Raw genomic sequence first — 26,322 nt, forward strand, 5'->3', positions numbered from 1 at the left:
TCATGTGACCTAGCGTAGGAACCGAACCCGAGCGTGAAAGGCGAGTGTGCATACCATTGCACCACTATGGCACCCTATTGAACATATCAAAATATGAAAATTTTACATTTTTTCGATTTTTGGAGAATAAACTTCGGACACATTTGATATGCTCAAAGCAAAAAAATCATTACATATCTTTGTTTCTAATATTTCAACTTCACATCCCTCTTGTACGCAGAATGTCGTGGGTTCGATTCCCCGGCGAGGTAATATCAAAATTTCAACGGTGGCAAAATACACCTCAGTAATTTTGGCGACATTTTCTGAGTATTTCAGCCATATAAAACTTCTCTAAAAGTGGTGCCTTAGAACACACCGTTCGGACCAAGCATAATGTGATAAGTTTGCAGAATCGGCAAAGTTATTTCTTACAATAAGCTTATTTGTTCCATATAGGAATTTTGATTTGCTGAAAACTGTGGTGTAGGGTATCACATGGTCGGCCCCGTCCGACTATAACCTTTGCTTATTTGTTTTTACCGCAGAATTTTTGTGACCACTTGGAATCTCAAAGGTTAAATTACAAGTAGTTGGGTAAAAAAATCTAGCTAACATACTCAAAATTCCGAAAATCGGGAGATACCCTTATATGGCGGCTATACCCTTATATGGGGGCTGACAATTTTTGGTGGATAACTGTGGTTATCGCTAGGAACCTCACATAAGAAATTATTGCTAGTTCGGGTAAAGATTATAGCTAAAAGCCTCAAAATACCGAAAATCGGGAGTAACGTTATATGGGGGCTATACTAAAACGTGGGCCGATATAGTCCATCTTCGAACTCGACCTGCCTATGGAAAAAATACACTCGGGTGCAAAGATATGGTGTTCTAGCTTAGTGGTTAAAATACACGGTGATTAAAACTCGCTGACAAACGGACATGGCTAGATCGGCTTAGAATTTTATATACACTTTATAGGGTCGCAAGTGATTATTTAAATGTCTTACAAACAGAAAAACGAACTTAATATATTTTCTAACAATTGTGAAGGGTATAACAAATGATGCTACACGATGTTCTTGAAGAGGATCGAGTTATTGCTCAGGGCATGTCACCAGAAAACATATCCATAAAATTAGATGCGACAAACCACTGCCATGTACAACTAGTTTAGAAATTTCACTGTAGTTAGTATTTCGTGGCGACTTTGACGGTCTCTCACATGTTGCCGAAGCCATTTCTCCATTGCAAAGTGTCGAGTATACTATTAAATCAACATGTACAGGAGATTCCACAGCAGGTCGATTAATTTAGATCTGAGTATCCATGGGTGCCACCGTGGTTCAATGGTATGCACACCCGCCTTGCACACATAAGGTCGTGGGTTCGATTCCCCGGCCAGGCAACATGAAAACACTTCTCAACGGTGGCAAAATACCCCTCAGTAATGTTGGCGACATTTCCTGAGTATTTCAGCCGCGTAAAACTTCTCTACAAAAGTGGTGTCTTAGACACGCCGTTCGGACTCGGCGATAAACTGTAGGTCCCATATCATTGAGCTAATATGAATCGGGGTGCACTCATTGATATGAGAGAAGTCTCCCTTGTCCCTTATGGGATGTTTGTGGAACAATTATATCCAGAAGCCATTGTCAGATAATGTGCTTAAATTTACGTTTATCTTCTCCACACGTTCAATATTCGCTATTATCTGATCACCTACATAGTGAAGATCGAGAGCAAGGTGGCCATAAATAGTAACAATAGGTTCTATGACACATCCTCATTTGAGTCTCCTAAAAATATTTTAGCAGTTTTCCTTGAAAATACGTTACATTACATGCACACTTAGGCTATTTTACTTTTTTGGCTTATACTGAAATGACGTATAGAAATCATAATTACAATTCAAAATTATTTACATATACACGCACATAGACAAAATAACATCTTGGATAGAATTGTGAAAAAATGGTTATGATTATTCCACTAGCATGACTAATTTCATTAGACCGAACCGGTTGGACACAGCTGTACATACTCTCAGATGCAGAAAGTTAGAGGTTCACTATGTAGAGCAATTTTTTGTGACGCACTTTTATTTACATTGAGTGCGACACATGGTTATGCGGAACATAAGACTTCCTGATTCTGTATGATTGGGAAATTTGTTGTTGTTATAGAATTATGCAGTTTCGATATAAAAATAAGGCGATTTGATGGTAACAAATCAGAATAGATTCTGCGTTCTATCGAGCAACACAGTTTAGTTTTCTCTCAATACTTGTCAATCAAACAATTTTTTTTCTTCGTTAAAAATGAAAGTAAGTTGAATATATTTATTAACAAATAATGCAAATATTAATTTATTTAAACATTTCTTTAGGTATCTGCTGCTATTTTGTCAACCTTGGCCTTGGGTTTGGGTGTCCAATCATCGGTTTTACCTTTGGTGACCGAAATTGCTGGTAGTGGCCTGTCATACACAGCCGTTTCATCACCAGTTGTGGCTTCTCCTTGGGCCGCATGGGGTCATGGTCATGCTGTAGTTGCAGCACCTGCAGCTGTGGAGTTACATGCTCCTGCTGTTGTTGCTGCCCCTGCTCCAGCCCCTGCTGCTGTAGCTGTTCATGCAGCTCCTGCCGTTGCTGTTCATGCCCCAGTAGTAGTACCCGCTGCTGAAGGCCATTACGTAGCAAAAACCCGTGGAGCTGTCCATACCGCTCCCTTGCCTGGTCATGTAAATTCTGTTGCCAATGTTAACTTGGCTCCAGCTCCCGGTACTCTGTAAAACGCCCAACAAATTACTATCGCTTTCTTTTTACACTCTTTCCACTTTTCAATAAAATATTGCTGAAAAATTATTTAAAGGTTTTTTCATTATTTTAATTAGAACATATTTACAGGATTGTATTAGAATGTGGAAATTGATGCCACCGTGGTGTAATGGAAAGTCTGTGGAAAAAGTACACTTATCTGCAAGTGTCTTGTCCACTCGTTAAGGAGAGATACATTTAACACTTGCTAAAGAACATGTGACCAGCAACGAAGTCATAGACAAAAAATACTTCACTATGAATTACTAACTAGTGCTTAACTAGTGCTAACTTTTTTAAAATCATAATTTGAGAATTTGTACCTTTACAGAGAAGGTGCAGTTCACGCTCTGAGTACAAGACCAATATTGCTTCCTTCCTTAGCTTAAAATTCTATGTTGAAATAACAATGCCCGTCTCTTGGAGCTGGCAAACTATAGATAGACTATCGTTTTGAAAACATGTTATTTCGATTATCTGTCGCGAATTATTTAGAAGAGAAATGATTCCGAGTCCGTCATAAAAAGAGCTCAACAATAGTGATGAAAACGATAGTCTGACTCTCGATAGTTTGCCAGTTATACCGTCTGTCCGACAATCTATCTGTTGAAACCAAGATACAACTTGCAATATTTATAATTTGGTACAGAAGTTACTACTACTTCTAGGATGTTTGGTATTGAAAATAGGCGACATCGGTCCACGTTTTGGTATAGCCTTAATAGAACTGTACCTCCCGATTTTCGGTATTTTCAAGTTTTTAGTCTCATTAGCCCACCGAATTAGCTCAAATTATCCCAAACTATCCCTAAGAATCTTTTGCTATAGGTTCATGTTTTGATATATGCAGCTCCCATAGAACGGTACCTCCCGATCTTCGGTATTTTCAAGGCGTTAGCCTCATTATCACACCGAAATGGCTGAAATTTCGTATTTAGTCTCGTTAGGAACGTTGAAGTTTACCACAGAAATTTGTTGCTTTAGGTTCACGTGTTGATATAGACCCGCATAGAACGGTACATCCCGATTTTCGCCACTTCAAAGTGTTAGCGTTATATCACACCAAAACTATCCCCTAGCAATTTTTCGTTCTAGGTCCACGTCTTGACTTTCGATATTTTCAAGATTTAACCACAGTGTCACACCGAAATGGTTAAAATTTGGTATTTAGTCTTCGCTAGAGGTATAAAACTGTCCTTTAGAGACTTGTCGGTATAGAACCACGATTTAACCGGAGTCGTGAAAAAATCTCCACTCCGACTCGGTACAACAAATTGTTCTGCATTTATTTGTATTTTTTTATTTTCCTTATATTGTATTAAATCTCGGGACCTATATCCATAATTTTTGGTGGAGAATTCTGTTAACTACTTTGGACCCTATGTCCGAAATTTAGGTATTATGGGGGTTATTTCAAAACGTGGGCCCATGTCCACAATTTTTAGCGGAGGAGTTTTTTGACCACTGTGTACCCGAAATGACAATTACATCCAGTTTTGTCTGAAAATATAACCAAAAACTGGGGCCTAATTAGGGTTTCCGATTCGATCGAGTATTTGCACGTAAATGAAAATATCGAACTATGAAAACTTATTCGCACCACCAACCGTACATTTACTAAGGAACACTGAAAGAAAAGTGCTTCGTTGTATCAATGAACGGGTTTCATTGATTATTTTTCATTGATGCTATGAAACGTTCCATTAATATAATGAAATGTTTCTTTCATGCTATGAAACTTTACGTTATTTAAAATTTAATGATTTTTGGTTTCATTGTATAAACGAAACGGATTTCATTGATGTAATGAAACTTTTAATTTTTGTAAAGTTAAGAAAAATATGTAAGTTTTGAATTCAAACCACATAGAATGGGTACAAAAGAACTAGTAAGCAAAACATTTTTTAAAAAAATGGCGAAAAAATTTATATATTCGATGTTTTTGGTTTGCTCCAAAAATTAATGAAACAGTTTCATTAAATAAATGAAGCAGTTTCATTGAATAAATGAAACATGTTTAAAATCCCTAATACTATCGTATCTAATATTATCTTATGTGTAGGTATTATTACCCTTTTCGCATTTGTATTCTTTGTAAATCTGTTAATTTATAACATTTGTCTTCTAAACATTTTGTCTTTTTTTAACTAATTATATTTTTGACAATCACAAAAAGAACACATACATATATTGGCTACATACATATGTATAGAGTCACACACATAAATACATATGTTTTCATGAATATTTACAAAAACTAACAGAAGCGGCATCAACTGTACACAAATTCGCTACTGTCGCCGATTGGCGTTGGTATACATAAATATTCATTCGCATTAAAAAGAATGCTATTCTCAGTTCTTTGTTATTGTTTGTATTGTTGTTCATTGAATTCCAGCTGTGGTTGTGTGTGTGTATTTAACAAGCAGAAAACACGTGTAGGCAAAATTACTCTCTCTTTGCAAAACAACCACCTTTTTCGTAGCTACACCAAATGATGTTCACGAACTTTGTTTTAGTTTGTGCTATACCACAATCAAGTGTGGATGAAAAAAAGTTATATTACGTCTGGTGTTTTCAACTTTAAAAAGTGTGATGCGTTTAATATGAAAAGAAAATGTAAATATTGTTTTTTATGTGGTCAGTTGTTCTTTTAAGTGAATTTTCATTTATATTTTTCTTTGTAATGGAAGCATTCAATAGAAAATATAAAGATGAGTGGAATGGCGGAGAATTGGCCAACGAAGCACCTTAAATTTAGAAAAAAGAAATCTTGTATTCTAACAGCTTGGAAGTACACATTGAATTGCTCATAGTTTGCTGTAGAACTGCAAAAATTAAAGGTAAGTTAATGTTTAGAAAACCAGATAAATTACTAAATTTGTTTGTTTTTCAATTTTGCTTACAGATGACGACGCCCAAAAGGATAATTAACTTCGCTGAAAGTAAGTATGAAGTGTTTAATGTGAAATAAAAAAAATCAAATATTGGTTAAACTATTTTTTATAGTTTTTATGTCTTCGTTTTTGTTGTCAATTTTCATTTATATTTGCAATGGCGATAAAAAATAGAAAATCTAATGATCAGTGGAATTACGGAGACCTTCCGTGGTAAATGAAACACTACTCCCTTAAGAAACCAAATGCTGTATCCCAACATCATCGACGTACACAGGGTATGAGACAGCGACAAAAGTTGGAGGTAAGTTATTGTTAAGAAAACCAATTAATTTGTTAACAATTTGTTTATTATTTAAATTTTACTTACAGATGACAACGCCCAATACTATCATTAATGTGGTTAATACCTGATGAATTAAAAATAACTTGTTGTATTCATGGTCAACACTAATGGCAATAAAACGAAATAAACATATTTAGCATTGATTTCATTTTTGTTCATTACGTGAGTATGAAATGACTTCATAACATGAATGAAATCTTACGTTACATCAATGAAATGTGTCATTGATTTTGAACCAACGTAAGGCTTCATTGCATAAATGAAGAAGTTTCATTACAACAATGAAAGTATTTCATTGCATCAATGAAGGATTTTCATAGCATTAATTAAAAAATTGCATTGCATCAATAAAGAAGTTTCATTGCATTAATGAATAAGTTCCATTGCATTAATGAAAAAAATTCATTGCATTAATGAAAAAGTTTCATTGCATTAACGAAAAAGTTTCATTACATCAGTGAAAAAGTTTCATTGCATCAATATCGAATTTTCATTGCATCAATGAAGGAGTTTCATTGCATTAATGAACAAATTCGTTAATTTTACTTCAATGAAACTCAATGAAACTTTGTTAATTTATTCAATGAAGCTGTACGTTGGCTCAAAATCAATGACAATTTTCATTGATACAACGTAGGATTTCATTCATATTACGTAGCTTTTTCTTTCAGTGAAGATACATTACAAAAAGTTGTACACAAATAAATCATTTCGTACATTTTTCTGGCACGACTTCATTCCGAAATTATTACCCAAAGTATTGTTCAACGAATTCAACAAATATTTACATTTTTTCATTAACAATTTTGTTTTTTAGTTTTTGCTTTAAAATAAACACACTACCTTCATTTAAAATAAACACACTACCATCTACCTTCTTAATGTTCTTTGATGAACGCATAGGTTTTCATAGTTCGATTTTTTTCACGAGCAAATACTCGATCGAATCGGAAACCGTAATTAGGCTCCTGCAAAGTACCTGAAATCGAGTAGTGCAGTATTTCCAATACGTGGGCCTAAGTCCACATTTTTTTTGTGGAGAAGCTTTTTGACCGCTAAGAAGCATAAATCCCAAATTATATCTAATTCTGTCAGAAAGTGTAGTTAAAAACTTCAACCTGAAAGGAGGCGTTACCGTTATATGAGAGCTTTTCCAAAACGTGGCAGATATATTCTATCTTCGAAGTTGACCAAAATTCGTAATCAGACGTAACGTAAACGTAAAATATAAAACAACAATTGTATTGACCAGTCTACTTAGACCCCATGTATGATAAGACCGGGGTTTGCTGTAGTAGTCCTTGTGGTCCTGATAACATTCATAACATTTTCTCGTAGCACTGGGACCCCAACTGGCATGACTGATAAGCACGATAACTTACGAATTGAGTATCCGATTTGTCCAAAATTTTGCATATCATAATATGTGTTCCAAAGACACACAATGTTCCAAGAATGTTTTCATCGGATAATACCCTAAGGTAACAAAGGCAGTCCTTGCGGTATTTTTATTAACAATATAATTTTTTTCAAGTTCATACTATCTGACATAATGCTTCGAGAGTTCTAAAAACCCTATGTTTCCGATTTTTTCGGGTTCACGTTTAAACCCACCTGTCTAACTCAGTGGTAAGCAATTGTTTTGGTCTGATTTCTACAGTACATTTGGATTCTTTATTCTCAAAAGTTTTATTAATGCATCTGCGAAGCAGACTATTTATGACAGTAGAGGCCCAAACTCAATCAGCTCGTTGCTAGCATTCTTCGCTTTGGTCTTGTAAAAGAATAAATAAAAAAGCAACCTATTTAAAATTCGTCTCGGTCTTTCTTTATTCTTTTATCAGAAATGAAGCGACGCAAGCAAGAAAAATCCATTAGGAGAGATGATAAAATCCGCCCTGTGGAGTTCTATGAACAATTTTGTTCCTTAATAGCCCAGTTAAAATAGACGTTGAAATAGCAAAATATCCCACAAAGCTGAATTTTTGTGGAGAGCTAGGATTTTCCATTAGAAGCAATGGCTTAAAAGTCCCAATCGATTCCATGTGTGCAAAAAAAGTTATTCAGAGTCAAAGGTCAAATTTTACGTGTTTTTTAGATTTTCGGAATTTTTCTCAAAAACGGTAGGTCGACCTCAACGGTAGGTCGATTAGATCTAATCAAAAAGTGATTAGAGTAAATGTTGTAGACAGACAAATTCTCTACAACCTTGGCCATTCTTGAGATATAGTTGTTCGAAAAGACACATAATTTATATGCACATTAAGGGGATTATGCACATATACACATGAACCGGGTAAAATAACCAGGGTAACCGTGAAAAAGTCATTTTATGCCAAATTAGGTCATTTAAGCAACGTATATAAGCCCAAACGGAACGACTCAAACGAAAACTCTCCGATCTTTTTTTGGAATTTTTGTCCAATGGTACAATTTATTGTGGTTCGCCTCATAATGTATTTATGCGGCTTATTTTTAATTTGACACTTAGATCGCAATGTCTAAAAATGGTAAGTCCTTTTTAAAAATCATAATGACCATTTTTGTTGACAATTGTTAGATCTACAGCTTTTACATTAGCCGGATTTTTGTAGGAATAACTTTTTATGCACATATGGGATCGATGGGGACATTTAGGATATTGCTCTAATGGTAAACCCTAGCTCACCTAGGATAAAAGAACTCGCGATTTCGCATAATCTGATATGTATATTGAGTATGTAGCCCACACCGCAGCAGAGTAATCTACTTCCAAAGGCCAAAATTTAGTGTGATATTTTTTCTAAAAAACCTATTTTTTGGGTACAGTATTTACAATATCGTTTTGAGTGTGCTGGTACCCCGCGATATTTTAGTTTTTCGACGATCCGGATCATATGAATCACAGATCGTAAAAATCCATCTACTAGAACGGCGGAAATGGCTACTGCAAAAAATGAAAAATTTGCGAAAAATGCTTTTCAAAATATCGCTGACTAATTCGCGTTTTATGTTGATCGTTTTCATTTCAATGATGGAAGTGAATCATCACTCGCGTTTGTGCGAAAACAGCGGTTTGAAAAATTTAGTGGCATGGGAGCTGTATCCGATTTATCCAAAAAATACTGTGTGATGCTACATCCACGGTTCTTGATGGATTTTATTGAAATATGTTTAGATCGATGTATTTTTTCACGGTTGATAGTGGAATCGGATGCGCATAAAAAGTGTATGCACTTTGTGCATAATATAAGCGTTATACAGTTTGTTGCACACTAAACTGCAGACGATGCTACATCTTAGCGGCCAAAGTAAATCCTGGCAAATGTGTACAAATTAAAAGAGAAGAATTCGCTGTATTGGTAAACCGCATGCGCATCAAGTGATTTTGAGGATTTCGCGATTTACACGCATTTCAAAATGAACATTACCCGATACAATTTTATTTCAAGATTATACCCCATTTAAAGGAACCCAACATTTATTTGAAAGATATCCATATCTTCTGCTAGATGTTAGCGTGTTTTCGAGAAGTGATTAGAATAAAAAATGTGATTTATTGCGTGAAATTTATCTAAAATAGAAGAAAAACTCCGACCTATTTTTCTTACATTTTGTTCAACTACTCACAAAATAAATTTTAATAAATATTTTCTCTTACAAAAATTTTATTAATTTCCTCAATATATTTTCTGTTTTTTGCTATAATATGCAAACCGCTAAACGGATTTGTATAGTTTTGGTTTTATTTGAATCTTCGCGATGTTTAGACTACGTACATATTTTTTATATATTTTTCAGATGCATAAACAGCTTGAATTTTATTAGAACAAGTTGTAAACTACCAATTGTTTTGAATGCTTTCCTAATTTCCGCGAAAATTTACAACTTTTTCACTAAAGTTATGGGACTTCAGTAAACATATAGTATGTAGAGAGCCCCTAATTAAGAGAGTTTCTCAATATAATGATTAGAGTCTTTTAAAGATTGTTTTCTTTTTATCAGAATTGAAACCTCCATAACTTTTGCGCGCAACAACCAAAATTAGTATCTCGAACAGTTTTAAGAATGGTATTTTTTCCCAATCTATGTACCAAAAATCTTTCATGTAGCTTAAAAAAATTTTTTTAATTTTTTTTATGGAAAACTAAAAAATTTTGTCTTTTCTTCATATACACTTTTATACGTGCCTCATCGAAATAATGGTTTTAGACCCCAAGTATGTTTGGACGAAATCTGTTTCAGACAATTTGGAGTTGATTTAGCATTGTCCGTCCGTCTGTCTGTCTGGCATAAACTTAGTTTAAGTTCGAAGATGGGCTATATCGGTCCACTCCTTCCGGTACCTCCCCCACAAAAGTTCGAAAATTTGCAGAAAGTTTGTGCGCACGATAACTCTTAAAGGGACTAACCGATTTGGTTCATATTTTAAACATCGTGAAATTTCTACCGGACTTAGATGAGGTCCCAATATGGACTCAATCGGGCTACTCCTTCGGGTACCTCCCACACAAAACTTCGGAAATGTTCAGTTTAGGACCACCTCTCGAATCGCTTTGATTTTTGTTTTAGCAACTTGTATTTGCTGTCCCCCATACGATGATACAAGTTCCATTAGGGGCAAGTCCATACTTCCTGAGTAAATAGCCTGAAAGTTTCAAAAAAAAAGCCTATGACAACGTGAGTAGTGGTTGGAGCGCAAGATAACTCTCAAACGGATCCGCGAATTCGGTTCAAAATTAGGCCTTCGTAATATTTTCTCCAAACTCAGTTTAAGTTCGCTAATAAGTTATATCGGTCCACTCCTTCAGGTACCTCAGCCACAAAAGTTCAAAATTGTTCGAAAAGATTGTGCGCACGATAACTCCTAAAGGGAGTGACCGATGTGGTCCATACTTTACACATACTAGATATAGACCAGGTTCAAATATGGACTATATTTTTCCACTCCTTCGAGTACCTCCCATACAAAATTTCGGATAAGTTCACTTTAAGACCTGCTCACGAATCGCTTTGGTTTTTGTTGAGGCAACCTGCATTCGCTGCCTCCCTAACGACGGCCCCTTTCAGGGGCAAGTCCATACTTCTTGAGAAAACAGCCCTAAAGGAGTAAAAACACTTATGGCACCATATGTAGTGGCTGGAGAGCACGATAAATCTCGAACTGATCAACCGATTTGATCCAAATTTGACCTCCGTCATATTTTGTCCAAACTTAGTTTCAGTTCGAAGATGGGCAATACCGGTCCACTAAAAATGGTATACACGATATCTATTGAACGGGGCAACCAATTTGGTCCAAACCAGGGTTTCGGAGTCGAGGTATTTTTGGGTCGACTCCGACTCCGACTCCAGACCAATTTTTTTCACGACTCCGGCTCCGACTCCGACTCCGGGTCGACTCCGAGAGTAAATTCCTTTACTGCTAAAAATTAATAAAATGTGCACAAATTTTTAAGTTTTTCGTTTATTTTGGTTCATATAGGCTTATCTATTGGGCATCCGTTCGAATATAATATTTAACTAATTTAATATTGTTTCTATTGAATCTTACATTGGAAAATAACAACAAAATACAGAAATTATTTGTCGGTTTTTTGCACGAGAATGTTCAGAGGGGAACTTTTCTTCGTGAGAAAATATCTCATTGAAATTATAACATGAACATTTTTTAACTTTTAGGAGAGAGGAGGTGAAGGAGATCCCTTTTCCCTTCTTACCCATAAGCTCAAAACATTTTCATGAAAATTTTCATAGAAGAAATCTACGAAACGTTTTAAGAAGATTTTGTTTTCTTCTGATAGATCACACCTTTAGTTACTTTTGGATTTTTTTTTGTTGAAAAATATTGCACAGTTTTCTGATAAATGGCCGCTTACCAAACACTGTTTTTACTAAAGCAGTTTACGTTGCAGACTGTAGCTCGAAAACGAATAAACCGTTTGTGGATCATTAAGAACATAACATTAAGAAATACAAAAATGGATAGTTTTTACGCCATAAATCCTTCAAATTTTTTTAAAGGGCTCTCGCTTAATTTCAATCTTTTATATGTTATAATACTCCCAAAAAACTACAGTGGGCACCGCAGAAAGCCATTTTGAGAAAACAACTCATTTTTGTTCGATCGACTCGTAATTTTTGCAACATATTCTATTCTACCTGTTCTTTAAAATAAGCAAATTAAAATGCTTTCGATTTTGTAAAATTTGTAAGTGTCCATAATCCCTTAAAATCGATCGATGAATTATTAGATTTTGATGTCCTTACCAAAATTTTCGGAGGAACATATCTGTAGAAAATCGGATCTTGTGCTTAGTTTTCAGTTCAAGAACAAAAAGGGCATGAAAGGAACTGAGCTAGAAGGACAAAATAATCTACAAATGGATTCGTCATTCTATTTATCTGAAACAATATCGCCAAACAAATATATAAAGCTACTTACTCAAGTATTATTGGAGGTCAATAAATAATCTTTGCGTCATAACTCAGAAACTTCTGCTATGGGTCCTTTGGAGTTCATAATATATTCAATAGGGGCTTTCAATCCCAACATGAATTTTCTACCCCCAGACCTTGACTTCCATTTGATGTCACAGTGTAGTCAATAAGATTCCCCATAGCGACCACAATGTCCTTCATAGGAGTCCAACAGGTCCTTCAATAGAAGACAAATATGACATCTCACAAAAGACAAGATGAGAAGATCAGTAGATTTTTGTTAGAAGACCAGTAGATCTTCTGACAGAAGACTTGTAGGGCTTATATAAAAGACGTTAAATGTCCAATTATAATTCGATTGTCATAGAACATTACTTTTACTTGCAACAATATAAAGGATCAACTGGACCAAAAATATTCTGGACATGCAATTTGTAATCAAAATAGAGATTAAAAGACTAGACTTAAAGGGACATTAAATATCCTGTGAATCGTTCTCTAAATGTGTATGGTATATCGTTTGCTTATATGTTTTTTAGCTCTCTTTTAAAATAAATAATAAGTTTTGAAAAAATTGGTGTCCCGAATTTAATGTTATATTTTTATATTTTAGAAAAAATTGCCCGGAGTCGGAGTCGAGTTATTTTTTTTTCGACTCAGACTCCGACTCCGAATCCCTGGTCCAAACATTGGATATTTTAATATTTTGTCCAAATTTAATTTAACTTCTAAGATGGCCAATATCAATATTTGTGTCTAAGTGCAGTTTAGGGTCTGTTCGAAGATTCTTTGGATTTGAATACCGATGCTGATCGGTTTGGTCCTGTTTACAGCGATATTATGTTTTCCGTTTACAATGCTTCCTGGCATATGGCTTCCAAAATAAGGCCCACTTACGTAATGGACTATTACCCAGAAAAATCCTCATTACAAACCCCCTTTCCCACCCATTATTTTAACAAGGGCATGTCGCTCAAAATATCTGGTTATTTTGTAACCACTGAAATAAGTAGATACTGAGTAGATTCTGACTACTTATTTCAGTGGTTACAAAATAACCAGACATTTCGCGCGACTTGCCCTTGTTAAAATAAAGGGTGGGAAAGGAGGTTTGTAATGAGGATTTTTGCTGGGTATGGCATACTTCTAGTATGCATTTTTTTAAAGTACATATTTAGACTACGAAACCCCTAGTAGGGGTTTGTCCTGTCAGATCCAGTTCGGAGTTTATGGCCTCAGCTAAACCTAAATGTACACGTTTTTGAATTTATCAGGCCTTTATGTCAAAAACGAATAAGGATTTGGCCTTGCTACCTTTAGCAATATTGTAGCCCTAAACTTGTAGAACTTATCTTTTGAGAAAAAAACGACATAAGAAAAACTCCATCTAGGCCATCAAAATCTATAAAATATAGAAAATTTTACATAATTGCTGAAATTCTGATCAGTATCGGCTAAACTATTGGGAGTTGAACCATGTAACATTTTGCAAAAATCTTCCAAATAAAGTTCTCAACAATTCTTTAGAACATTCTGAAACTCTAAAATGCTTACTTCATGTTGTTTCAACGGTATTTTGCATCATATCTTTTACAACACGTATTTCAAACTCAGTTCACACCAACAGTTTATTTTCGCATTTCGGATTTCACTACATTATTGACATTTTTATTAAATCGTCGTTGAAAAAGGTACTGAAAACAACGGCATAGAGGCATTTTACATTAATGACATGTTCTGAAGTGTTGTGTATTACATTCCAGGGAATATTTTTCAGAAAGAAAAAATACGGTGCGAAATGTATAAAAATGTAGGATTTTTGCATATATTTTGAAATTTGAGGCAATAAATATAGTTTTTCGAGTTCATTATTTCTCCAAATATTTTATTCTTGTCCTTATCTAAAATTTTGTTTCAGAGGTCAGAAGAAGATTCGCATTGGTTTCTGAGATATACCCCGAATTTGTTTAAAAACTCAATATTTAACCATGTTTAGATGGGGCCATAAAATCCGAACTAGATCTGACACAACAAAACCCAACTAGGGTTTCTTGTCGTTTGGGTCTGTACTTTCAAAAAATCCTCAGTTCGAATTGTTTGCACAGGATCACCTTAAAAATGTTGCACAGTCTTTTCACAGCAGTAGTACGGTGCTCTTGAACCAACATAAAATAAAAGGAGCTTACCCCTGTGAAGTTTTTGCGGATTCTGAAACTACAATGTTCATAGATGAAAAAAAATAAAAAAAAAAACAAAAAAATCGCCGGAGCGCTTATAAAAAAGGAATCAAAGTTTACATTTTTAGGGTTTTTTCTGGATTTTCACGAATTTGCTTGGAAACCGCAAGTCCTATCGATATGGGATTAGAGCAAATGTTGTAGCTGTGAAAATTCTCTACAAGATTGACCTCTATGATATTTTCGTAGGTTTTACCATTTTGAGATATATACTGACTGTATCGTCTCCTTATAAAACAATGTCGTGTACGGTGCACCTTAACTAACTTTGATGTGGTAGATGTGCATATTTTTAACAAGTTTGTGCTAATAATCCAACGCCTTAACATATGCCTTTTGACGTCCTCACAGGTGAACGAGGTTTGGGTAACATCATAGTCACTCAAATATTTTCTCCAAGACTCTTCCCCCGATCCGATAAAATTATCCGCGGGTGCTTTTTTAATTCGCAGCTGAGCAGTATATTTACTTACCTGACTAGTCTTATCCTGTGGACGCGTTCGGTATCATTCAGGTTGGAAGTACTTCGTCTCTGATATATCCCCTTTGATAATCTCATCTGCTAATGTCCAGTTTTTAGAAGTGAAGCGCCCTGCTTATTCCCCTGTTTAAGGCTTCGTAAAACTTTTGTCACATTAGAAGACAGTTTAACAGGCAGGAGAATATATTTCACGACACATTGGGATCGTGCTGAAAGAAACATAATTTCTGCCTCATTAATTCTGGAGCTTATTTTGTCTAAGATAGCCGCTGGCATAAATCTGTTTGAAACTGTAAACTGATTTTTTTTGTACTAGAAGAGTAGTAATTCCACCTTAAATTTACTAGAAAAACATAACTTTTAGATCCAATAACACCTTTTGTCGTTTCTTGTTTCTTTGACTTTTATTGTCAAGTGATTGCTTTATTTGGTAGCATTTGCTATCCAATGAGAGAAGTTATGCTATGTATTGGTGTGCTGAAGTAATACAAAAATATGAAGTGCAAGATGATTCGTTGTTGAAACAATTTGTCCATGTTTATAATGATCCAATGGCATTTAAAGTGTTCCAGGTGCAGGAGCAAGATTTACATTGGCCACTGACTGTAAATGACCATCCAAGGGAGCAGTGTGAACAGCACCACGAGTTTTTGCGACATATGTGCCAGGACCAACACCGAGTAAGGGGGCAGATACTGCGACACTAGGTGCACCCCAATGTCCCCAAGGGCCCCAAGGACCAGCTACAACAGGCCCGGAAACAGCAGTATATGAAAGGCCACCACCAACAACTTCTGGTATTCCCCATGGCAACACATACGATTGGACACCGAAGGCCAAAGCCAAAGTTATGAAAATTGTGGCAGCGAACTAAGGAGGATGTAAATATTATTTAAGAAACTCTCAACTATGTACCTATATTTTCAAGTGCACTTACTTTCATTTTGTAAGAAAAATGTTTTTCTTGTTGTTGGCTTGAACTGAAGTTCTGATCTGATATTTGTTCACAATTGCAAAATCATTTTATACCAAACAACCATCAATGTGAATCGCTTAACAGTTGGGAACGTTGCACTTTTTGTTTAAGTGAATTCAGGGCATTTTCTTCAAGATTGATATGTGTCTGTCTGTTTGTCGGACTGTAGTCTGTTCTAAGTAGCTAATGCAGGTAATGCGTTTTCTTGTACTGTTTATGCCTCAATTATAAATTTGTTATAAATTTGCCAGAGTGTTTATCTAACACCTATCCCCTGCAGTCACCCTGTGAAATATGGAATAATAACCAATATTTTTACACATACACACATAAATATACATATAAATAACTAAATGTATGTAATGAGATAAATGCAATAATTACACATCCACAGTTGGCAATTGTAATATAAGATTTGATTAGTTATTGGATAACACAAACATTATTTTGTTATAGTTTGAAGAATACATACTCATTTCCGATTTGGAATCGGTAGGGCTATGAATGAATATAACGATCGTAAAATATTTTTAATCAGTATAGTTTTTATGTAATTGGAATAATTAAAATCTCCCCACCATTTTGGAAGAATCTTCAGATAAATACGACAAAAATGGGCCTCATCGAAATAATGGTTTTAGACCCTAAGTAAGTTTGGACGAAATTCGAGGGACCAAGTCTATACTTCCTGAGATAATGGATCCAACAATTCTATGAAACGCTATTGCCATTTTGCACTTTGTAAAATTTCTTTCAAACGTACAAACATCAAGTTCCAACAAAGTCTATATTGGAAAACAACTTTGGGTACCTCACTCATAGATCTTTAAAATTTTCGCTTAAGAGCAGTTTAAAGGCTGTTATAAAATTGTTTGTTGTTTTTAACTTTTACCGAAAGTACTCCTTGTGGTCTTTTTACAGCGATATAATGTTTTTCGTCCATGCTTCCTGATATATATATGTATAGAAATGAGTAATTGGCATTGGTCTAACCTTTGCTTATCGTAATATTTCTCTCACAATTCCTTTGAGTACCCCTCAGGGACGTACGCAGGATTTCATTTCGGGGGGGCCCAACTTGACCAAAAATCATGAAAATTGAAAATGGTGTGTAGGGTTACGTAAAGCTTTTTTAAGGTTTAGCTGTTGATTTTATATGAAATATTGACACAAAGTATAAAAATTCAGTAGAGAAAGATCACAATATTTAGGATACAATTTTAACTTTTTACAGAGTATTAAATATAAGTTAAATATAAGATATTTAGAATTGAAATTGAAACCACGTTTGGTATAGTCGCCATATAAAAGTTGCGCCCCGTTTTCAGTATTTTGGACCTATATGATTAAAAATATAGGTCAACGTTATGGTATATCCCAGCATTTTAAAAGTACAGAGAATTGCCATTATTTCTGCTATCGCAAGATTTTCAGTATTTTAAAGCTCTTAATCTAATTTTTAGAATATCAGCTGTAATACAGATTTTGGGATTCCTTTTTGTGAAAGAGCCTCCATGCAGAAAGTGGTTAAAATATATCCACGTTTTAATCCAATCCCTACTTAACTATATTCGCGAGTAGGACGAATTGAGTTATACAGGAGTTATAGGGGTATAGTTCGACCCGAACATAACGCCTCATTTTTTTAATTACATATCGAAATACCCATACGACTTCTATAAAGAAGAATAACACGTATACGCAGAGAAAAAAATATGTTTGATCCAACAATATTCCAAGAGCAAAATATGTATTGTTAACATATTGTTGGATTCCTCATGTAGTATTTTAAATCCAAAAATAGTTTGTGTCAACTGAACAATATTTCTCTCTTTTCTTCGAAAATTTGTTTCTCTTCTCTCGCTATTCGATGTCGTGTTGAAAAAACAATTTTGGTGAGTTGTGGTGTGTTTGTATGACATGCTGCCTTTACCTTTGTTTTTGTGTGTATATACTTGTGAGACTCTTGTTTTTATTTGTTTCTGTTTTGTTTCATTCTTCTTTCCTTTTCATGTTTGTTATGGTGTTTAATTATTCCTTATGTTGTGGTGGGTTCTTGTGGCTTTTTGTTTGTCTTTGTTGTCAGCCAATGCAGCAAACCATGTATTGTGTTCATCAATGATTGCAATATTATACGCGACATTTATATCCAAGTTATGCGAAAAGTGTATATGAGAAGTATATGCACTCAAATCAAACATTTCTGGGCTGGTTTTCTGTATTGACAATACTTTTTGTAAACAAAATTAGATTATGATAGTTCCTACAATCGGTATTGTTAACGATTTTAACAATATTGCGGAAATTCGAAAGTTGTTTTTGTTTTCTATGTTTGGAACAAAAGATGGTATTTTTGGATTTGGATTACAATGTTTGAACAAAACAAATACATTTTTGGAACCAAAACATATATTTTTGTTCCAACAAAAGCGAAAAATATTTTTTCTGTGCGTGTATCTGCGAGCACAGATTGGACTTCTATACCTAGCTATTGTGTCGATAACCTAAGAATAAACTATTCTTTAATGCCATAAAAACGCCAAATTTGATTAATTAAAAACTTTAGAAATTTAAAAACGGACGATACAGACAACGATTCATAGACTCCAAATCCTTTTCAGAGTACTGTTTGAGACTACAAAACTCATGTTTGGACTAAGCCACAGCATGGTCGATCAAATATCTCAGAAACCAATTGGCAAACTCTAGCTAAGTCGTGACAAAATAATATAAGTCGAAAATTTTCATGATTGTTGTTCCGGCTGCATTCTTTACTTTTGGTATAATGTTAAAGAACGACTTAACTAACTTTAATTGAAAGGTGCTTACACTTGGGAAGTTTTTGCAGTTTCGGAAACTACAATGTTCATAGATGAGAAAAATCCAAAAACAAAAAAAAAATCGCTGGATGGATTTTTAAATAAATCGCGGTCAAAGTTCACATATTTAGGTGTCTTTTAGGTTTTCACGGTTTTGCTTGGAAATTGCAAGTCCTATCGTAGTGGGACTAAAAATGTTGTAGCTGTAAAAATTCTCTACACGATTGGCCTTTACTACTTTTTCCTAAGTTTTACCATTTTTGAGATATAGAAGTTCAAATTGGGACAATGCACTGACTGTATCGCCTCCTTATACAACAATGTCATGTATGGAGTCCTTAACTAACTTTAGTTGAAAACGGCTTACACCTGGGAAAATAGATGGAGGGATTTTTAAATAAATCGCGGTCAAAGTTCACATTTTTAGGTTCATTTTAGATTTTCAGGATTTTGCTGGATGCGGCAAGTCCTATCGAAAGGCAACTAAGGAAAATGTTGTAGCAGTGAAAATCCTCTTTAACATTTTCTTTAGTCCCATTTCGATAGGACTTGTCGTTCCCACGCAAAATCGTGAAAACCTAAAATAACCCAAAAAATGTGAACTTTGATCGCGATTTATTTGAAAATTCCTCCGGCGATATTTTTTTTGTTTTTTTTTTCATCTATGAATAGTTACTGCTCCCACAAGCCATTTTAGTTGGTCTCCTTAGAATTTAGAGCTTTGAAGCATGGACTTTCCCCCTCAAAATTTGATATCGCAGTAAACAAGACTACAAATGTCAAAAAAGTCCAAAGGATCAGTCTTAAGCTGCACTTATGTTGAAATTTGAGAGGGACGTACCTAAAGATGTTGGCCACACATATTCTCTTGGAACTTGTTGTACATTTGGAAAAAAATTTATTTGAAGAACTGGACCGATATAATCAATTTTGGGTTCGATATATTTCTGGAAGAAATACTGCGATGTGCAAAGTTCAGATCGAATCGATTACTACGATTTTAGCGAAATTTTTTTCTTTACGAGATCCAAAACTTTGACCAAATCGGTTGATCCGTTCGAAAGTTATCATGCGCTCCAGCCTTCCAGACAACTGAGATACAGACGGAAGGTCTGTCCGTCCAAACATATCGCTCATTTACTCAAAGAGTGGCATAAATAAAAAAACGGGTTTTTTGAGTTAGCAATTTCTATTTTTTCTACGACATTTATTTTATCTTGTGTCAAATTTTCATGTTGATATCTCTAAAAATCAACGAGTTACAGCTTGTTTTCTAGGAGTTTGGCATAAATCAACAAAAAGGTTTTTTGAGGTTATAAAGAACTAAAACAATTCGAATCATGCTTGATCTTGCACAGAAATTTAGCACGAATATCTGGCAAAATCTGTACAAAAGATGATCCCAATAGTTATTTTATTTTTTGTGTATTAACCTTTTTAAGTTGGGAAGTCAAATTTCATTCCGCAACTTAAAACGCGTTTTTCTCGAAACTTGATTTTTTAAAATATAAATGAGCGATATGTGCAATTATAGGGAAAAATGCAAGTGAGTATGCTACATTTAGCAGATTTTAGCAGTTTTTGACGAACACAAATTCATTTTTCTTCATAATTTTCTCCTCTTGTTTAGCAACAAGTAAAAAAAATGTTGGTGAAGGCAGCGAAACAAATTTCTAATTGGCTTTCAATATATAGTCCAGGAAGAACGCTTCATACATTTTGTCCAATAGACATTTTTCATGCACTTCCATTCCCACAATACTGAATTATTTTGGATTCAGGATGAGTGTAAAGCCTCGAGACCTCAACATAGCTTGAATAAGACATAACAAATATGGAGCATATTCATTACGGAATTCGTATTTAATAGTGGAATGATGTGGCATGAAAAAGTTATTCAGATTTCATTGGAAGTTTCTCCCAAAAGGAGTATACAAACAAAAAATTTGAAAAAAAATCTTACATAACTTGACTTGATGTACATTTTCTGTACAGAAACTTCATATATATAAGATAGATATATAAGTTTTCATTTGAAATCTCCTAACATAAAAAATGTTTATGACAAAGAAAAAATTTAATAATTGGTTACAGTTGCTTAATAAATTTTGTTCGACCAAACCATTTCGGGGGGGGCCCGGGCCCTGGCCAAAAATCAAAATTTTGTTTTGTCAAAGATATTTAATTTCTATATAGGGTTCGATAGTAAACATGTTGAAACTAAGGAAACCAAAAAATTAGGTCAAAATATTGGAAGGTGTGGGCGTGGTGTACCCTTAAAAACGAACATTTTCCCCATTTTTGGGAAATACGTAATTTTTGCAAATTTCTGGAGAAAGATTTAGGTATTTCTCGGAAACTATAACATATGTTGTGTTAATTGTTTTTTTGTAAGATAGGTAGGATTGTGGTCTTTAAAAATAGTTTTAGTAAATTACCGTAGCATTTACAAAACATGAACTATTTTATTTTTCCTCAGGTACTAAATTTTATGAAATTCCAAATTTAATGGACTAGAACTTTTATGGAGCAACATGGAACAAAATTCTCTTTTCACAGAAAGATGCCCGAGAGTCTTCTCTTTCAGCCCATACATACTTTTGTACCCGTCCCGTTCCGTCCGTTTAACACTTTTTTCAATTTATTGAAATTACATGGGTAAAATTGTGTGTTTTTCTATACTGTTTCCATATGAATTACAGCTTTTTGATACCAATTCACATTTTTTGAGTATATGAGTTTTTATACGAGTTATATAAGTTGTATAAAACCCCAAGGAGTATTTTTTAATTTTTGAAAAAATTAAAATTTTTTTGTAATTCACTTTTGGCAGTTTTGTTGAGATGTGTATTATTTTATTGTTGTAAAATAATGCAGCCTAATCTCGGGTTTTGTTGTTTTTAAATTTAAAAACAACAAGTTTTATTTAAAGTGGGTGTAGTTAAAATTGATTTAATTTCGGGAAAGGCAAAGAATTCTAGTTTCGTCCAACGCCACTTGGTCTCATCCCGAAATTAAATCAATTTTAACTACATCCCACTTTAAATAAAACTTGTTGTTTTAAAATTTAAAAACAACAAAACCCGAGATTAAGCTGCATTATTTTACAACAAATTTTTTTGTAATTTTTTTTACAAATTTTTAAAAAAAAATGTTTCGAAATTTTTTTAATTTTTTTTTAGTTTTTTGGTAATTTTTTGTTTATTTGTTGGCGTTTGACCATCTTTAATACATAGGAAGATATAAAAACCACAAGAACACTCTTATTTTGATGAAAAATAGTTCAAAAACTCAAAAGTTTAACGTTGACCTTGAATTTCTCTGCAACTTCCATACCGAATTTGACCTCCCATAATTCGTCTGAATTGTGTTATCTGTCTAACAAAAAATATCTCTAACCGTTTAAAAGTTACAGAATTTTGACAAGGAAAAAACCATTGTGAACCACTGTGCGTCGTACCTTACAAGGAAGTATAATTTCTCTCAATATTTTGTTGTACGTATTTTTCAGTCTCCCTTGTCCCGTATGGGATGTTTGTGGAACAATTTTTTTTATTTTTTTCAAACTCAAACAAACATATGCACAACATGTTCGAATTTTAAAATCATTAAAATCACATAACCGGAATCGGAAAATATCCACTATCCTGCCAATAATAGAAAAGGATGAAAGTACCAAATTAAACGTGTTGGAAAAATTTAGCGTCTTCTGTCATTGCTAATTGTTTTCATTATGCGGGAGTAATAGATCTTTAAACGATTCTACAGACATTTGCCTCCATTCTCATTTCTCCCAATACGTAGAAGATATTGGCAAATTAGTTGCGTGCCTAGCTGTAGAGGCGTGCCTAGCTGTAGAAACTCTTTAAAAAATTATTTACTCGGAAGATGTTACAAGCCAAGAATATGTTTTGGTTAAATTTAAGACTTATGATTTCCAAAAAGCCAAAACTAACATAACATACTATTTTAATAAAAATCATTTCTTACATTAACGTAATATATCTGCTGAAGAATGAATTTAATGTCGTTATTTTTTATTATTTTGTTTTTAACTCTTTACACGTATGTATATAAAACGTAAAACAAGGTATTTATACCCCAAAGTCACTATACATAATATAATTTTACCTCTTTTATTAATATCGTTTATAATGACTATAGCTTATAGCTTCCGAAATAGGTCGGTCCTTTGACCGACATTATGAGCGATTTCGACTGTAGTTTCCATAAGGCTGCAAAAACCCAACGGCCGCCAACTCAAATGGCTCTTAAAGGAAGCCCTCGATTTAGTCCAATTTTAACACACCGTAATCATTCTTCCAAACTTATTTCAAATTCGAAGATGGACTGTATCAATTACCACTTCTTGCGGTACCTCTCCCACAAAAGTTCAAACAGTTTAGCTTAAGAACAGGTTGAGTCCTATTCTTGCCTTTTTTACTTTCAACAAATATACCCAGCAAAAAGTTTGCCTCCAAAGATGCAGTTAAATCATATGTAAATCATATGCATTTTAACTAAACCTTTAGAGTGAATAGGATGTAGTCCAATTTGCGTCCAAAACAGTGCTTTGGATTGAATTTAAAAGCACTCTTCGGAATGTGTTTTTAGTCTGTTCAAAAATGCAATCCAGCAACATTTATTTGAATTTTTTCTATGTGAAGTAGTGATTGAATAGTTTTTTGAAGCAGTCCATGCAGAGTCGTGAAAAATGCACTCCTTTTTTAAATTTTAAAAGCAGTTGCTTAGAGATTCTGCAAGAAAACCAGTTTGTCGATCCCTACATACAAACAGCGACTTTCTTTCTTCCAAAGACAAAAAGTGTATCTAAATTTCTGACATTTTGTAAAGTTAATTAAAAGTTACGAACCTTTTTGCGGTAATCCATGAGACCAACATGATTAATGGACTGGATTTGCAGAATGTAGAAGAATGAATCTAAATTTATTTTTATTTGAAAATCTCGCCTATTAGGGCCAAGATAATTTTCATCATTTCACTTGCAAAAATTATTGGCCATTAAGCTCGACTCTAAAGAGAAATTATTTAAAATTAATACTAAAAATGATCTTCGCCCTAATAATAAAAATAAAATCGGCTTAAGCCAGACTGGCGTTTGAACCCACGTCCTTGAAATACACATGGAAAAAAATGTGTTTCACTCATAACTTTCAAAGACTACGCTAAGCGTTTGTCATGGAAGCCATACAATGAATGAACAAATATTCAGCATTACAAAAAAAAAAAAAAAAAAAAATACAAATTGCATTTAAAGGAGGAAAAGTTAGATGATAGCGAACCCGCTCCACATCCGATATGTCTGATGAGCCCCTACCAAAGGCGAAGCATGTCACCTAGTGGTGGTTGTGTGGGTTCGAATCAGCGGCTTTCCTTTTTCACTTGCAAAAATCATTGGTCATTCGCTCGACTCAACGAGAAATTAATTAGAAAATAATTTTTATAATATTTTTTTATTATTATTTTTGATTGGTTAGAATACACTCTGGAATCATCGTTTCAGATCGCACATTTTCTTGGCGAAGATCTTATTTTCATTCTTTCTTCTATAGTAAGTCATTATAGTCTTTTATGAAAGAACATACTAGATTTCTATGAAAGAAGACCTTGTGGTACTTTGAGAGATCTGATCTAACCTACCGGACTTCGTGCTGATATTCTACGAAAAAAGCTAGGGTCAACTCTAAGATGATCTTCTTGTTAATATTTAACAGAACCCTATTTGTAAACTGTGAGGAAAGGTATTGGTCTCTTAAAATAAGACCTTTTGGGGGACTATTAAAGAACCATGGGTGAATCGCTGAAATATGAAGAAGTCTACCGTTTTTATTGTTCTAAAAAAGACCTACTTCTATTCTATGAGAAATCCTGTTGTTTTTCACTGAGCAGATTTTGATTCTCATAGGTCACGTCAAATTTCGAGTGGGTTAAATTAGCTGGTGCATATATTAATATTTTGAAATATTATAGGGTTTCAAAAAGTTAGGCCAGTCGGACTTAAAATAGGATTTACTTGTATATTTAAATTTGTCATTCGTAACATATCGAAATAAACATCGGAGTATATACATATATTCTTGATCAGCAAAAAATTCCAAGTCGATATAAGCATGTCCGTCTGTCTATTGAAATCAAGATACAGCTCGCAATATTTAAGATAGAGATATATAATTTGGTATAGAAGTTTATATTACTCCTAGGATTTTTGAAATTGAAAATGAGCTATTTCGGCCCACGTTTTGATATAGACCCCGTAGAATGGCACTTGCCGAAGTTGGGTATTTGAAGGTTGTGGCCTCAATATCTCATCACTTGAAATTTGTCGGTATAGGTCCACGTCTTCATATAGCCTCCATAAAACGGAACCTCCCTATTTTCGATATTTTGTAGGCATCGGCCTCAATATCCCACCGAAATGGCTGAAATGTTGTATTTAGTTTTCTTCGGCGTACAAAACATCCACCTGGAATTTGTCGGTATAGGTCCACGCATTCACATATTCGTCGTGAAACTATACCTCCCGATTTTCGGGATTTTTAAGGTTGTGGCCTCAATATCCCACCGAAATGGCTGAATTTTGGTATTTTAGTCTTAGTTGGGGGTACATAGCATTTATCCTGAAATTTGTCGGTATAGGTCCACGTCTTCATATGGCCCGCTTAGAAGGGTACTTTGAAGGCTGTGCCCTCAATATCCAACCAAAGTGATTAAAATTTGGTATTTAGTCTTCGTTGGGGGTATAAATATTTCCATCTGAAATTTGTCTGTACACGCAGAAAAAAATATATGTTAGAAATGCAAACAAATATATGTTTGGGTCCAAACAAATATATGTTTGCAACATTTTATAACATATCTCAGTTTTATTTGTTTGGGTAGCAACATATTTTTTATGTTAGAACATATTTTTTATGGGTGGTGAGAGGATTTTTGTCAAAGATGGCAATCGCTGCTGCGGAATGCTGTTTTATAATAAACAGTTGTGTGTTTGGTGTAGTAGAAAACACAGAAGCGAAGACGGGAGGGTAAACAAGTTTGTTTGTGCTTTGGTGGTGTGTATGCGGCCAAACACGTGTGTTTCGTGCTTTGTTGTTGTTAACTAACATAGCATGCGAAGACGAGAAGAAAAAAAATGGTATAAATTATGTTGTTCTTTTTTTCTTCAGTTTTCTAAAGACAATCGTTGAGTAAAGACGGTAAAGTGAGTGAATAAATCCGTTTTTGTGTTCCCTTAAAGAAATGGTGCTTTTTAGTAAATTAAATGGACATTTCATAATTGAATCAAAAATGTGAATGGAAATATTTTATTAGACAAGGAAGAAAC

General features: G+C 34.3%; 2 protein-coding genes across 2 annotated transcripts; one reads left to right on the plus strand and one right to left on the minus strand.

Annotated features, from left to right (window-relative positions):
* Positions 1–2,172: 2,172 nt before the first annotated feature.
* LOC141394638 (adult cuticle protein 1-like) lies at positions 2,173–2,849 on the plus strand. Its single transcript, XM_073969361.1, has 2 exons — positions 2,173–2,309; positions 2,372–2,849. The coding sequence occupies exons 1-2, from the start codon at positions 2,304–2,306 to the stop codon at positions 2,774–2,776; spliced, it is 411 nt and encodes a 136-aa protein (XP_073825462.1). The 5' UTR covers positions 2,173–2,303; the 3' UTR covers positions 2,777–2,849.
* Positions 2,850–15,567: 12,718 nt separating this feature from the next.
* LOC141393083 (adult cuticle protein 1-like) lies at positions 15,568–16,245 on the minus strand. Its single transcript, XM_073966034.1, has 2 exons — positions 16,120–16,245; positions 15,568–16,052 (listed from the first exon to the last, which is right to left on the minus strand). Exons 1-2 carry the CDS (start codon positions 16,123–16,125, stop codon positions 15,741–15,743), a joined length of 318 nt encoding a protein of 105 aa, XP_073822135.1. The 5' UTR covers positions 16,126–16,245; the 3' UTR covers positions 15,568–15,740.
* Between the last annotated feature and the right edge of the window lie 10,077 nt (positions 16,246–26,322).

Source organism: Musca autumnalis, unplaced genomic scaffold, assembly GCF_047663935.1.
Source record: "Musca autumnalis isolate F117 unplaced genomic scaffold, ASM4766393v1 scaffold_2, whole genome shotgun sequence".
NCBI classification, from domain to species: domain Eukaryota; kingdom Metazoa; phylum Arthropoda; class Insecta; order Diptera; family Muscidae; genus Musca; species Musca autumnalis.